At 32.2% G+C, this 15,147-nt stretch overlaps 4 protein-coding genes and 1 long non-coding RNA gene across 17 annotated transcripts in view; 1 reads left to right on the top strand and 4 right to left on the bottom strand.

Annotated features, from left to right (window-relative positions):
• The window catches only part of LOC124429148, an 11,019-nt gene extending 4,228 nt beyond the window's left edge, over positions 1-6,791 (top strand). For 7 of the 10 annotated variants that reach the window (XM_046974069.1, XM_046974058.1, XM_046974078.1 and 4 more), the window contains one exon: positions 672-6,061. In XM_046974069.1, coding sequence (XP_046830025.1) covers positions 672-4,768 — 4,097 coding nt within the window. In that variant the 3' untranslated portion in view covers positions 4,769-6,061. Of the gene's footprint in view, positions 239-671; positions 6,062-6,500; positions 6,577-6,728 lie in introns of those variants that run through there. The other 3 variants (XR_006943380.1, XR_006943381.1, XM_046974103.1) reach the window with 3 other exon arrangements.
• On the bottom strand, positions 5,765-6,576 carry LOC124429282. The gene is made up of 2 exons (XR_006943415.1): positions 6,424-6,576; positions 5,765-6,357 (listed from the first exon to the last, which is right to left on the bottom strand). It is a non-coding gene; the product is annotated as an uncharacterized LOC124429282 (long non-coding RNA).
• Positions 6,792-7,432: 641 nt separating the features above from the next.
• On the bottom strand, positions 7,433-9,563 carry LOC124429254 (geminin-like). 2 transcript variants are annotated; one of them, XM_046974297.1, is made up of 5 exons: positions 9,229-9,563; positions 8,741-8,856; positions 8,515-8,648; positions 8,254-8,426; positions 7,433-8,185 (listed from the first exon to the last, which is right to left on the bottom strand). In XM_046974297.1, exons 1-5 carry the CDS (start codon positions 9,280-9,282, stop codon positions 8,126-8,128), a joined length of 537 nt encoding a protein of 178 aa, XP_046830253.1. In that variant the 5' UTR covers positions 9,283-9,563; the 3' UTR covers positions 7,433-8,125. The 2 variants fall into 2 exon arrangements, with proteins under 2 accessions (XP_046830253.1, XP_046830261.1); XM_046974305.1 differs by having other exon boundaries at positions 8,741-8,823; positions 9,229-9,562.
• A 191-nt stretch (positions 9,564-9,754) lies between these two features.
• On the bottom strand, positions 9,755-11,517 carry LOC124429269 (geminin-like). The gene is made up of 6 exons (XM_046974317.1): positions 11,336-11,517; positions 11,120-11,204; positions 10,618-10,739; positions 10,396-10,529; positions 10,136-10,308; positions 9,755-10,041 (listed from the first exon to the last, which is right to left on the bottom strand). The coding sequence occupies exons 2-6, from the start codon at positions 11,153-11,155 to the stop codon at positions 9,982-9,984; spliced, it is 525 nt and encodes a 174-aa protein (XP_046830273.1). The 5' UTR covers positions 11,156-11,204; positions 11,336-11,517; the 3' UTR covers positions 9,755-9,981.
• A 199-nt stretch (positions 11,518-11,716) lies between these two features.
• On the bottom strand, positions 11,717-15,096 carry LOC124429240. Of its 3 annotated transcripts, none has more exons than XM_046974285.1 (3): positions 14,959-15,096; positions 12,716-13,043; positions 11,717-12,561 (listed from the first exon to the last, which is right to left on the bottom strand). In XM_046974285.1, the coding sequence occupies exons 2-3, from the start codon at positions 12,905-12,907 to the stop codon at positions 12,178-12,180; spliced, it is 576 nt and encodes a 191-aa protein (XP_046830241.1). In that variant the 5' UTR covers positions 12,908-13,043; positions 14,959-15,096; the 3' UTR covers positions 11,717-12,177. The 3 variants fall into 3 exon arrangements, with proteins under 3 accessions (XP_046830241.1, XP_046830229.1, XP_046830235.1); XM_046974273.1 differs by lacking the exon at positions 14,959-15,096 and adding an exon at positions 14,390-14,546; XM_046974279.1 differs by lacking the exon at positions 14,959-15,096 and adding an exon at positions 13,865-14,111.
• Positions 15,097-15,147: the final 51 nt, after the last annotated feature.

The raw sequence follows: 15,147 nt of genomic DNA, 5'->3' as shown, positions 1-15,147 counted from the left end.
TCTCATACACATAGAGAAGTTTTCTATTTTTTAAATTTTTCACTCTTATATCTCTCTTTCTATTTTATTTTTAAATTCACAATCTTTTTTCACGCCTACTTACGCGTAAAAATAGATTCGACAATGGAGATTCAACGTCGCGAAAACGCACGTATACACGTGTCGCGCTTTTTGTCACGGTCTCTTTCCCTCCGTGAAAATGGCAGCAGACGCAACCCGCCAATCAACACGTTTTCCTGTGTGTGAATCGTTTAATCATTTAAACCGTGCTTTTTTTTCCTGATTCGTAACGAAAGATAGAAAGAGAAAGATAGATTAACTCTACGATCCATCGTTTTTCGATCTTCCGTTTCTCTCTTTAATTCTTTTTCTTTCTTTCTCTCGTATAACATTCCCACGGCCGTCTGTTTTATTTTCATCCCGAAGAGTATTCTTTATACCACGCGAAATAAATCTATTAAAGAAATAAAAAGGAAGGCAAAGAAAAAAAAGAGAGAAAATAGAAAGGCGTCGCTCGCGCGTTCGATTTGATCTTCAATTAAAAATAGAATGTTTTCGCGAGAATCTTCTTACGAAGGATTCCGTAACGATTCGATAACGAAGGGAGGAAAAGAAGCAGAACTAATTCCATCCATCCATCTTTCCTTTTTTTTTCTTCTTGAATCTTTCAGCCAGATCATTTGACACGACGTGCCTGCAGTCGTCGAGATCGGCCGATCGTGTGACCGAACCAGCAAGTTCCTTGTTCAACGAGAACGTATCTTTGGCTGAGCCACAAGAGGAAAAGATAGATACGAGGGTAGGGGTAGTAGGCGAGTCTCTTCCGATCAACAGCAGCAGCAACAGCAGCAGCACCAACATCATCACCACCACCACCACCACCACCACCACCACTACGACCACTACCACTACTACCATTAACAGTTCAATTCCAAGAGCAACGACGGATCAGGGCAGCAACGAGAAGCAAGCAGTCGGTGAGTGGAATTCATTACCGGTACTGGTAGAGCGCCTTCGTTCGGTGCTCGAGCTCTCGCTCGCGATAGCCGATACATCATCACCGATCAAGGAGGATCCACGAGAACTTGCTCTCGATGTCAATGATTCACGAAAGGTCCGTTCCATGGACGAACGATCAACCGCTAGCAAGAATAGCAACGGCAATGAACAAGACCTGAAGAATGACTTGAGTTTCCTCGAGGATCTTTTGATGTCCGATATACACACGGCCCTTTCCCGTTTAAGAGAAACTCTCGAAAGGATCGACGTAGGCGCATTAGCAAAACACGGTGCTGCTTCCGATCCAAGTAGTAAACTTCAACTTCTACGGCTAGTGTCGAGTTTACTTTCGCGATTAGAGATGCCACGTGAATCGCAGAAGGAAGAAAAGAAGATTCTTACGCAAGAGGAGAAGCTAAAGTCTTCTCTAATAGCTACAACACCATCCGTGACCAATCGTAGACGACGAGCTAGCAGACATACCATTGGAGTCTCTGCCGAAGAGTTGGCATGTGCTAGGAAATGGTTGCAGGAGGATAAGAATTTTAACGACGTTACGCCGTTTACGAAAATAACACTCTCCCCGTTGTTTTCGACCACGTCTAAAGCTATCGATTCTTCCGAAGAAAAGCCAAGACCCGAAGAGATACATGACAAATATACGAAGGACGCCATCAATCATCGACAATCTCTGCGCGATAGAAATAATATTGACAAAGGTCTGGAAATACGTCCACGTGCTGCTCCTTTCTATGCCGATAAAACGGACTTCGTCGTCACCCAGTCGACGATCGCGTCAAACGAAATGACTCATCAGTCTCTACGACCTAGTCTCGACTCGAGAAACACATTGGATAACACGGAAGTTGGCAACGTAGAAGTTGGTCGTGTTGGCAGATTAGCTGCGGCTCTTCAGCAACGAGTAGAATCGTCGAGCAAGTGCACTTCTTCCAATCGATTCACTGCGAAAAAGTCGAAGATCAAACGAGCCAATACCATTGACATTCCAAGTTACCTGAAATTACAAGCTGAGAGTTTCAAGCAAGAAGGTAGCGGTTGTGTATCCTTGAAAAAGCCTATAAATGTTAGTGACAAGGCAAACTGTAATTCGATCAATAGCATGATCATACCATCCTTCCAGCCGAGAACTGAAAATGATAGAAAATTCATGGCATTGATTAGCAAGAATAACGATACTCCTATATTCAATCCACCATCATCGTTCAAATCATTTGGCTATACAAAAACGATGGATCAATCATCGGTAAGCAATGAAAACTGGAACAGTCGTTTTTCCAACATTAAAACGGCCTTCGACAAAACGACGACTTCTGGTGATGAGTCTGAACAGCAAATTAACAAGCATAAGCTTCCGAAACGACCACCAATAGTTCCTCAAGGGACTCAACGGTATAATCCTGGAAAGGAGAAACCCTTCAACGCAAATGTCTTTTGTAACTTTGAACACGATACCTCTAATGTTAATCAATCGATCTCTCCTGGCTTCAGACATGCTCCTTCCTCTCCTTTTCGAAGGATCGAAAAGCCAATTGGTATATCGAACTTTGTTAAATCTTCACCGATCTCTACCAATCCTCCTAAAATCAATATACCCATGCCTGGAAATACATTACGTGAGAAAGCAAGAAAGATGTTCGATCGTGGTACCAACAATAGCAACGTTCAGCAACGAGCTTCGGAATACAAAGTTCAAGTAGATGGAAACTCTGAGAAACGTACCTTTCCAAGACCGCCTTGGGTCGAACATGAGAAATCATCAAGTGCAACGATCGCAGAAAATGGGCGTCTCGATTATCGTTCATTCTGTAAACAATTTGCACCTTTCGTTAGCAAAGGTACATCCTCATCAACCTTGGAAAAATCATCCTACGAAACCGACGATATTCATCAACAAAATTCGAAATTGTGCCAACCTCCAAATGAATTGACTGGTGAAACAAATAATCCAAACATAGTGGATGGAAAGATTTCGTTCAAGATGATACCAAAGGATTACAATCGTTATAATATTCAAGGAACTCGTGATTCTCGTGATTTTATTCGTAAACCCGAAATTACAGATGGATCTCAACAAGTTGACCTTACTTTACGTGGCAGTGCATCGGTAGCTGTTCAAACTGGTGCTCAGGATGAAAATTTCGATGAGGTTAGATCTTTTCGTGTTGTTCCAAAGATCTCGAACGGACCACCTTTGATTTATAGCAATGCCTCGATACAAACGTCAAATGATGTGTCTTCTAAAATTTCAGAAGACGTTCATACCTTTCTTTCGGATAATCAGAAAAGTCTTGGCGAGGAGAAAAGTCATGAGGATTATCGTTTGCGAGATGAATCGAATTGTGTTTTGCCGGTAAAAGAAAATGTTCGCGAAACTGTGCCTTTTCACGATTATCGTTCCGATACGATTGTTACGAATCCACGCGTGCAAAATCAGACAGCTTTCGTGAAAGCTTACGAGCCAGTGTCGAAAGTTGAACAAAATGAATACGAATCAGCGAAAGTGAATTATGCTGAAGATGATTTATCTCGATCTAAAGACTACGATTATTTGGATGCTAAAAATATTCAAAATCAAGACATAAGCGAGGAGGAAGGTGTTGTGACGAGATATACATGTGCTATTGCTACAGTGGCGTCCGTTGAAAGTCCAGAAATCCAAGGGGAAATCGTCGAAGCATCGTACTCTAGGGATTATTCGACTCCGTCTGTATCACCTGTTCGGTCCAATTCAAGATCGAAAGCAAGTAACGACGAAGAAGTCGACGAAGAAATACGTAGACACAATATGTTGCAACAAAGTTTGATACAACGACTCCATCATGAACGTTGTACGATGATCGATCGTCCATTCAAACAATTACCTATCGATTATCAAAATGAAACACATGGAAATACCAGAAAGGAAAAACAATCCTATGAACAAGGTTATTACGTAGCTCCACGAAGTAATAACGAATATATACCGATGGAAAATGTTAACAGACTCGAATCGATCTCACCCTCTCCTCTATCCAATCAATTTAAACGTATCGGTAATCTACCTCAAGCAAAGAAATTTCTTTCTCCGGATTTACCAACGAGACAAACTCAAGTCACACCGTCGACATCACGGGTTGTCAATCAAGTTTCAGCACTCAGAGAAGTTTATGAACAACCAGTTGTTGTTCCGAACAAACCTATACGTAAGGAACGATCACCTGTACCGAATGGAACAAATCCAATTGATTCCAGCGACGAATATTTAATGTCTTGTGCCAATCAACCATCTAGATCCATCGTTCTATCAAAATCCGAATCTTGGCATCAATTGGCTCTGTCCAACAGTTCTTCTCGTATTCCTCGTACAAGCGACTCCAGTCCGTCGTCATCGAAAGTTTCTTGCTTACCTAAACCCCCGAAACCTAGATCACCATCCTCCATGAAATTTCGAACGAAACAATTCGAGGCATCTTCCGATAGCGTTAAAAAGATGGAGGACAAGATAAGAAGATACTTCGATAGTCCCAATGAAAGTTCAACGAATGAAACAAAAGAATCAAAGAAACGTTCCTCTCCTCGTCACGCTCATGGAAAGTGCATGATCGGTCTATCGAGAAGTCGTACCTTGCCTGGTATCTGCGAACAGAAACTCGTCTTGACGATACCACCGACACAAGTACCTCTCCTACAAGTTAACAGTGCTGATGTCGACAAGGTCTTCGACGATATCTTCCAGGAAGCCACGAGGATGGACAGTCAGCATTGCTGACCGATCAACTTTATCCCTCTCTTTCTCTCTCTCTCTCTTTCTTCTTCCTTTTCTTTCTCTTGCATCGACCACTTGTAATGGGTAGCGGTAGATGTTACGAGTACGCAAGAAATTGAGTTACGATAGAAAGTTCTTCGCGTGCGAATCCGATCCATCGATCAAACACAAGATACAATGTGATTTTTATACTTGTGTTATACTTATTCTTTTATTGTTATACTTGTTATTGTTATTGTTATTGTTATTATTATTGAAAGCATCGTCCATAACGATACCTATGTATATACCAAGTATCACGTAAGACGATGACCGTGTTCATAAGCCAAAGACCGTGTTAATATCGTCGAGTGAGAAATAATTCAAATTGAATTATCATACTTATCCTTGGTTTAAAATACGATCAAAATATAGGGGATGTTGGAAGTGCTTGCCAACCAAAGAAACGTATTCTAGGACGAATTAAATGACGTGACCATCTACCTCTATGAATTTTCGTCGGAAATAACGAAAAATATTGGAATAATTTATATCGAAATAATCTATGTGGGAATACAGTAAATCTGAAGTTGAAAAAAAAATATGATCGATCATCGTCATACATCATCGGTATGCATCAGTCAACGTTTGCCAAATGGGAAAAAAAAATAGAATTTTCTAGGATTTGGACTTGAAGTACTAAAATTACTTTGGATATCCCATTATGTTACAACCCCAAAGAGATTTCATCGAAAAACATAAGGCAGAGAGTTCGAAGAATACGAGGCAATTCGACTCATATTATTTGGCTAGGAGGCACCGACTTTTGGCAATCATTTCGCAAAAACATAGACGTACATATATGTCTTTTTTTCTCTTTCTCTCTAGCGCATTTAATCGCACGTATGTTTCTACTTCGTCTTTTGGACGTAGCCACACGTTCTAAGGACACGTTTTAAGTGAACAAGAACATGAAAGAGAGAGAGAGAGAGAGAAGTAGAGAATCGCTAGAAGGTCATACAGATCCCCGAATAAAGCAGTGAGTCACAAAACATCTTTCTGTAGCTCCTTTTGTTGCGCCAAATAGTGTTATAGTTTTCTCCACACTACTCTGTACAATGTGTGTGCGACTTTTGTAGATTATATTCGTAGCTGTGTGGCGTCATATAATAGCAGTTGTACAGTTAACATCATCACCACACTCAACTCAATTCGCGTTACCTACGCCAGGATCTTCCTGAACGGGGACATCTGCCGTCGTTGCCAAGCCTCGAAATTATAAATTCCTGTTGCTGCAAATAAACACGTTACACTTCACGGTTTTAGCATGCATCTACATAAATAAGACAATTTATAGTTTACCGTGAATCCTTTTTAACAACGACGATGATCCAATGAAGAACAACACTATTACACGAAAGACAATTGGAAAGCTTGGAGTGAACTTCCTCAAGATCTTGAAAAACCTTTTGTCTCTCTATCTCTATGCCTGGAAAAGCAAGCAAAACCGATGTTGATTGGCCGACACTTGAACTAACTCACAGCTTTAATAGTGATATAACGACATAGTCGAGAACGTTTCAAAATCCATCCCAGTTAACTATAATTATACTCTGAAAGGAAACTTTACTTATTATTTTGAATTAAAAGATTGATACTGACGATTTTTGAATACTTACAAACTAAAGATTTACACTTGCAAGTGTGAGCAACTCAATCGTACAGAATTCACCGATAATCACATTTTTTTTTTCAGCCACCAAGAAACCATTATCGCCGTTTGCCAAATTTCGTCAACTCGATCGGCAATATAGTTCTTCTTTGCCGTCAAGGTAATTATCATTGTTCTTGGTCATCCCAACGAAAGAATTATATTCGAATGTAAAAGAAGAGCTCTTATCTCGTTGTCTCTTCTATTATACCCTAAATTCCACTCTATTGTGTCTTCTAATGTTTTGTCTGTCCTTTCCGATCTCCGATCCAGTCCCATAAAGTCGCCAGAAAAGGAGTTTCGTTTTAGATTTACCGAACCTACTGTGACAAATAATGCGGTACAGATAAAGGAACGATTGTTATCTTGGTGCCGTTCCAAAACTAAGGAATATGAGGTAAATAATAAATATCAAGTTTCATATAAATTGTCATTATCAGCTTCTCATTAAAATTAATATGTACATCACTGCTTTGCAGAATATACAACTTGACAATTTCTCGACAAGTTGGAACAATGGTTTGGCATTTTGCGCTCTGATTCATCATTTTAGACCTGACGCCTTTGATTATCATTCGTTACGTCCACAGGACCGCAGAAAGAACTTCGATCTGGCATTCAAAACGGCTGAGTGAGATATCGTCTTAATTCCATTATACTCCTAAAACAAATCAAAAATGTATTATGTATATTTGTTCACTGTGTTTGTATAGTGAAGCCGGTATCGCACCATTGCTCGATGTTGAGGACATGGTAGTTATGCGACGTCCAGATTGGAAGTGCGTCTTCACTTACGTTCAATCCTTTTATCGGCGTTTCAAGGACGAGGATTGAACGAAAAAGGCTTTAAGATATATATATATAGATATTTTTTTCACTATAAATCTTTGGCTCCTAGCAGACCTCGCAAGTTAAATAATTTACATAACGTAATACTTTACGAATCACTAAGAGATAAAACATAATTAACAATTAGATATCGATACAAGAAAAATTAGTAATTTATTTTGTTTTTTTAATTTCCTACTTTTCCAATGAACTTTTTCATTGTAATGTTTCACAAATTTTCACGTAGATCTATGAATTATTTTACATAAAAATGTAACCATCGTGCTAAAGTATAAAGACACGTTGTTACATACTCTTCTACTATTGACTATTATCAATAGAAAAACGTTTTTAAATAATTATAATTTTTTTTTTTTTTTTTTTTTTTTTAATTAAAAAAATATAATTCTTACTAAATAAATTTATAGAGACTATCTCTTAAAGTTTCATATGAGTCGTTACAAACGTTTCATCATTTTTGTGTAACTAAGAAAATTATTAAATATATAATCACGTGCGACTCAATGAAAAAGTTATATATTTATTTTATTTCACAATATAAAATTGTCAAGGTTTTTTGTTATAAATATAATATATACAGACAGATGAAAAATTAATACAGTTGGGCAATATAAACGATGTAGGTAAGAATGGCGTAAGTTGTGCTTCTTTAAATTATTTAGAAGATAATGAAAATTATTATAGCTGTTAAAACTATTAAACTCTAAATATAAAGTATATATAAATTTATTTAGTCTTAAATCTCTGTTTAAGCTTTCTTCCAATATGGAGACAATGTATAAAACTGATATTTTTATTGCTCTTAAAAATCTAATATAAAATTAAAGAGCACTATCTTCCAAAGAATTGTGTATGTCATTTCTATCATCCTCAATCATTTCCTGTAAATAAAAAATTATGATAAGAGCCAATCATTAACTATTGATTACAATATATTTTGTTATCTTACTTGTAATACTTCAACTAAAGCCCGTGTTTCATCCAACATTTCTTTACATAAACGATTTTCTTCTTGCAATTTTGATACACGTTCATGTAGTTCTTTGTTTTCTTCTAATGCATCATCAAGAGCTATTCGTCGTCTTTCTGCTAATACTTCCCAATAATTCTCACTTGGACCAGCTATGACAAAAACATAAAAAATATAATCAAAACCTATATAACTTCATAATATTATATACATTTATTACAAGAGTAATTCTATATATACCTTCAGAGGTCAAATCTTCTACTTCAATTTTAATTTTTTCTCCTCTGTCTGTTTGAACTGCTTTATGTTTGTAAACAATTTTTTTACGCGTTGTGCAACCTTTTTTTGGTTTCTCCGATGTGTTTTTAATATCCCTGAAATACAAAATCGTAACATAATATAAATTCTTAAATGTAAGTTAAATTTATCACATATACAATATAAATAAATAAATATGTTTAAATACTTTTTTAGTGCATTTTTTAAGGGTAAATCTGCTTTGAACATTCTTCCAGCACCCACCAGATTTTCTTTGTCAGTAGCTGCTGGCTGCAAAACGTGCAAAGACATTCTGACCTTAGCCTGTTTCGATAAAACAGAGAAAATTGATATACCACCTTTGGTCGAACAAAGGCACGATTAATCTAATCTTTTATTAAAATGTACTCTTTTCAATAATTACATTAGAATTTTTTTGATAAACAAACATTCTTTTAAATATTTCTACTAACATTCCTTTATTTAATAATTTAAATAGAATCAACCGTCACATAGGATAAGCTTTTATCACATATTGAAAGTTGTTACTCAAAATATTAAACAAAAATTCATTCTTAGAATAATCTATTTCTTTAATTTGCTTTCATAAGCAAAAGAATCTAATTTGTGATTAAACCTTTGAACGATATTGATGAAAGAATGAAAAGAAAATAAAATAAAAATATTTACACTAACCTCTGAAGTAGTAATTTTGGCGCCAGAAACTTTCGTTTCCCCTGTAGGTTTCATGATACTGATATTTGAAAGTAAAAACAAAATCTGTCTGTACGTAGAGTATATAATCAATCTTATTACTAAAATATTTTAAATATTAAATGTATAGTTATATTATGAATAGATGAAAAATTAAGATATTTTATAACAGTGGAAATTATAAAACTCTTCAAAACACATCGAATTATCTTTAATAACCATATGAACCTCCTTGCAATAAATTATTCACTTAGGACTTGTCCAGATGACTGAAAAAGAAATTAAATCTACTGGAATCCAAGTTCAAAACATTGTAGTGACATCTATATACAGATGTCGTGCTTCTCGACAGAGTCAATAAGCGTCGAATATTATATCGTCAGAGTGGAACATTTAAAAAATAATTACATGTAATTCTATAGAAAACTTATATTTTTTTATTTCATAATATGAAATTCACTGTAATTATAAATGTATTAATATATAAATATTAATGAAAAATTAATAAAGTTCAATAAAGTAAACGATGTAAGTAAAAGTGATGTAAATTGTGCTTCTTCAAATTATTTAAGAATTAATGAAAATAAACATAGATAATTCAAATTGAACTTTAATATTGAACTTTAAATATAAATGCAAATTATTTTAGTCTTAATCCCTGTTTAAACTTTCTTCCAATATTAAGATAATGTATGAAACTAATATTTTTATTACTCATAAACGTCTAATATAAAATTATAGAGCACTATCTTCCAAAGAATTGTTTATGTCATTTCTATCATCTCCAATCATTTCCTGTAAATAAAAAATTATGCATCATCAGAACCAAACATTAACTACTAATTGTAATATATTTTATTACTTATAATACTTCAATATGTTATCTTACTTGTAATACTTCAACCAATGCCCGTGTTTCATCTAACATTTCTTTACATAAACGATTTTCTTCTTGCAATTTTGATATACGTTCATGTAGTTCTTTATTTTCTTCTAATGCATCATCAAGAGCTATTCGTCGTCTTTCTGCTAATACTTCCCAATAATTCTCACTTGGACCAGCTATGACAAAAACATAAAAATATAATCAAAACCTATATAACTTCATAATATTATATACATTTATTACAAGAGTAATACTATATATACCTTCAGAAGTCAAATCTTCTACTTCAATTTTAATCTTTTCTCCTCTCGCTGTTTGAACTGCTTTATGTTTGTAAACGATTTTTTTATGTATTGTGCTTTCTTTTTTTGGTTTCACTGATGTGCTTTTAATATCTCTAAAATATAAGATCTTATAATAATACTAATTCTTGTAAGATAATTTTATTGCATATACAATATAAATAAGTAAATATGTTTAAATACTTTTTTAATGCATCTTTGAGTGTTAAATCTGCTTTGAGCATTCTTCCAGCCCCAACTAGATTTTCTTTGTCCGTAGCTGCTGGCTGTAAATTTTGCAAAGATTCTCTGATCTTCGATTGTTTCTATAAAACAGTGAAAATTATGATATACCACTTCCTTCGGTTAAACAAAAACACGATTAAATTATTCTTTTACTAAATATGCTGTTTTCAACAATTATTTTTCATTAACATGCTTTGATTTGCAAAAAATTCTTTTGAACATTTCTACCAATATTCATTTATGTAATAATTTATAAAAGATTATCTGTTACTTTACGTGTACTTTTATCACATGTTGTATAGATTAAAGAATTATTATGTTAATCTATTTCTAAAATTTCTATTATTTAAGTAAAATATCTAATTTACGATAAAATTTTTCTACGATACTATGATTAAATTTTTTTTAGCGATATTTACGAACGAATAAAAAAAAATAAAATACAAATATTTACACTAACCTCTGATGTAGTCATTTTGGCGCCAGAAACTTTCATGTCACATTTGCATGATATCAATATTAGAAAGAAAAAAGCGATCTGTTATCTACGTAGAATATATAATCAACTTTATGTTAATAGAATTATATTTTAAATATTAAATTATATATAATTATATTATGGATAAACGAAAGATTAAGATATTTTATAATAAATATTTTTCGTATATGTTCATACCTTTCACACCTTACAATGTTGGCACAAGTTGTATATAACCCTTCAGCCAACCATAATTCAAATTGTATTCAGGTAATAAGCTGATACATGTTAAGAATTATACAATTATTTTTTCATTCACAATTATAACAAAGATAAAATAAATGCTACAAATAAAAGCTAAATTTATTGTACTCATAATTTTCAGCTTTTTGTTAAAGCTACACGAATAATATTTTATAGAAATATTATTGCTATTTGATTCTTTCAGAATTTATCGTAGGAATGATTCTTATAAAAAAAAAAAAAGAAAAAAAAATAACGACATTTTTTATGAATAGACCATTTAATCATATATGTTTCTTTCTTTGGCAACTTATTAATACCAACACTAATAAAAAATAAATTTTAATATATATCTTTATTGATAAAGTTATACTTTAATAACACATACTTTATTAAATATAAAAATAAAACCTCTATAAACCTATATTGTAACAATAAAATACTTGTACTATATGAACAAAGATACATGAACAATGACTATCTAATTGTATTCTATTATTCATTTTTTGTTCATTGTATAAAACATTAAGCTTCCACCTTTTATCTTGTATAAAAACATACTTAGTCCTACTTTTGATTTTTGTTAGAATATTTTCTTCTACGTTACAAACCGATTAGCTCTTCACTGAGTCGTTATTAATAATTTGATAACTTGAATTTAAGATATTCTTATACAATTTAGATTATTTTATACAAAAAAAAAATTGCCCTAATGTAAAACCGTAAACATTTTACACTTGATCAATATATGACACAGTACAATATGTTACAAGATTAACATTTTCTATAAAGATATTTCATGTAACTATTCTCTTCATATAATTACACTGCCGAAAGAATTTGTGCATCCGTTTTTGCTGCAATTTTCCAACACGATCCATACACGTCTCATTCTGACAAAGAGCACAAAATTCAGAAGATATAGCGTGGAATGGCGAACGAAAATATACACCAGCATTTTTTAATGACTTATTTTTGTGATGTGCCCAGACATGTAGAATAACTTCAAAAATCATAAGTAATACCAGAAACCAACGTGAATATATGATAGCTGGTAGAAACAAACAGATGGGATTTACTTGTCCGAACGATGATCCAATCGGTACAGGTTCCATTTCCATATTATCTAATTTACAACCAGATTTTTTAGGCATCATATTATCTTTCACTTGTTTTGGAATCTGCAATAAATTATATTAATATTTCATCCAAAGATATATATTTGAAAGTAAATTGTAATTAAATAATTCTAAATTACAATTTTTATTGTAATTTAGAAGGTACAATTAATTGTACTATATGTCATTAAATTAAAAAAAAAAAAAAAATTATCACCTGAAAAGGTACTTTTCTACATCTTTGCATTGCAGTCCTTACGAAATTAACTTCAGGTTCACCAGTTTCAACATTATTCACTGAACCAACAGGATCATGTATCTCTAAATTGTCCCGAAAGGATTGTATCAAGCTTTCGCCTGTTTCTTCATCTATGACAATTTGCTCCATAGCGTATGTACCTTCGACCATTTTGTAAAATCGTTTTACTTGAAGAAAAAAATTAAGAATATACGTAGAAACGTACGAATAAGGTCTCTGAGGTCACTTCCCGGACGTCGATACTTTTTTATTCTAATAAGTTTGTTGCTAGTCTGAAATAAAGTTTCTGAAAGCAATCGAAAATGCAAATTAATATTCCCCGTTATTTATTTCAATTTCATTATTAATTAATTATTTATTTTAATTTCATTATTAATTTCAATATTAATTTAATTCATTTATTTATTAAAGAGAAAAAAGAAATTAATTATGGATTCATATCGATCGATTTGAAAGGTTTACGGGTATTAAAAAACGAATTTGAGTTAAATATTGTGAAACGTATGAAATGTATGATGATTAATAATTATATTTATAATGGGTAAATAACAAATGTAAATAATTCCATTGTCAGATAGCACGTAAATAGATATAAATCTTTGGAAAAACTTTTAATTAGAAATAAGAGAGGTTAACACATTGTTGTACAAAAGAAAAAAGAGAGAGAGAGAGAGAGAGAAAGAAAAAAAAGGATTGCATAAAGAAACGAATGAGAGTCGAACTTTTTTTTTTCTTTTTTTTTTTTTTCTTTTTTTTTTTTAGATATATTTAGACGTGATCCTGGTGTAAATAAGATATGCTTTCGAAACTGGAATCATCGTCGACGGGGTCCGGAAAGCAAGTGCAACATACAAATCCATATTTTCTGCAGAGAGATGCAATGTAAATGCAAATTATATGAAACATACAACACATTGCTTTTTTTTCTTTTTCTTTTTTTTTTTTTTTTATGGTTTTATTTTTATCCCCGACTATATTTCAACGTAAAAACACAATAACGATTTTTCAACTTTATCAACCGTGACAACGAATTAAAAACTATCATTTAATCGGCTTCAATTTACAAAAGAAAAAAAAAAAAAAAATCAACTTTCATTTGTTTCTCACCTTTTGATACTCATGAGTTTTCTATCTCGTTTTTTTTTACAATTTAAAATAAATAACTAATGTTTCCCATCGTAACAATTAAGAGACGTATACTATATGTTTTAAAAACTTATTTCTATTGTAGACTTTTAACCTTCTTCTAACTTTTAATATTTCAATTCATTTTAAATTATCACATTTTCAAAACGATTAATACAATTGAATTTATTCACATGCATTTGAACACAAAGCTTTGTATACAATGAAACGATTAAATAAGGTTAATTTATGTTAAAGTAATTAATTATCTCTTGACGTTTTTAACTTTTTCACAAATTTATTAAATCTAATTTATTTCCTGGTATTATTTAAAAACAATATCATGTTTAATCTTTTTTAAATGCGAGATTATTCTGTCTCGTTAGATAACGGAAAATAAAAAAATATATAAAAAATTATCAATTACGATAAAAAAAAGATTATATTTTACGAAAATGTTAATAGGTTAGATGAATTTTTTTAAATTATTATTATGAAGTTGCTTACGTAAAAAAAAAATAAGTATAAATGAAATCCTACAGGAAGTATATATCTGAATTAATCGACAATAAAATATACACTTTCTTCTTGATAAGAGCAACTCATGAAATGTCTGCCATGACTAAAGGTAAAACATCTACACAAAAAAACGAAATCTATTGCATATGAGAATAACAATTATATAAAAATTCTATATTGTTTAATAATGAAACTTCTTATCTTTTTAAATTCCTATCAAAGAGATAATTTTCATTTAAACCTAAGATAAATTATTTCGTATTATAAAATTGTTTATATGTTAAAAAATTAACTTTGACAATTTCATTGTTACCAATCACTTCTTTGATCGGAATATTTTTGACGTATAATGTTTTAACTTTATATAATACTGCCTTATGATTGGTTGAGAAAACAATTCTCAAACTTCTAATTTTTACGGTGCTGAAAGATGTTACATAAATATAATAAAAAGATAGATAAAAAAAAAAAAGAACGAGTAAAATTTATATCTTTCCACGATACAGGATGAAATAATTTTGTCTTAATTAAGCACAACTTACATCATTTTTACTTACATCGTTTACTTTGTCCGACTTTATTAATTTTTCATTAATATTTATATATTATACATTTATAATTACAGTGAATTTCATATTATGAAATAAAAAAATATAAATTTTCTACAAAATGTAATTATTTTTTAAATGTTCCTTCCTGACGATATAATATTCGACGCTTATTGACTCTGTCGAGAAGCGACATCT

This window comes from Vespa crabro, chromosome 1, assembly GCF_910589235.1.
Source record: "Vespa crabro chromosome 1, iyVesCrab1.2, whole genome shotgun sequence".
NCBI classification, from domain to species: domain Eukaryota; kingdom Metazoa; phylum Arthropoda; class Insecta; order Hymenoptera; family Vespidae; genus Vespa; species Vespa crabro.
This window is presented reverse-complemented; position numbering and strand designations above follow the sequence as displayed.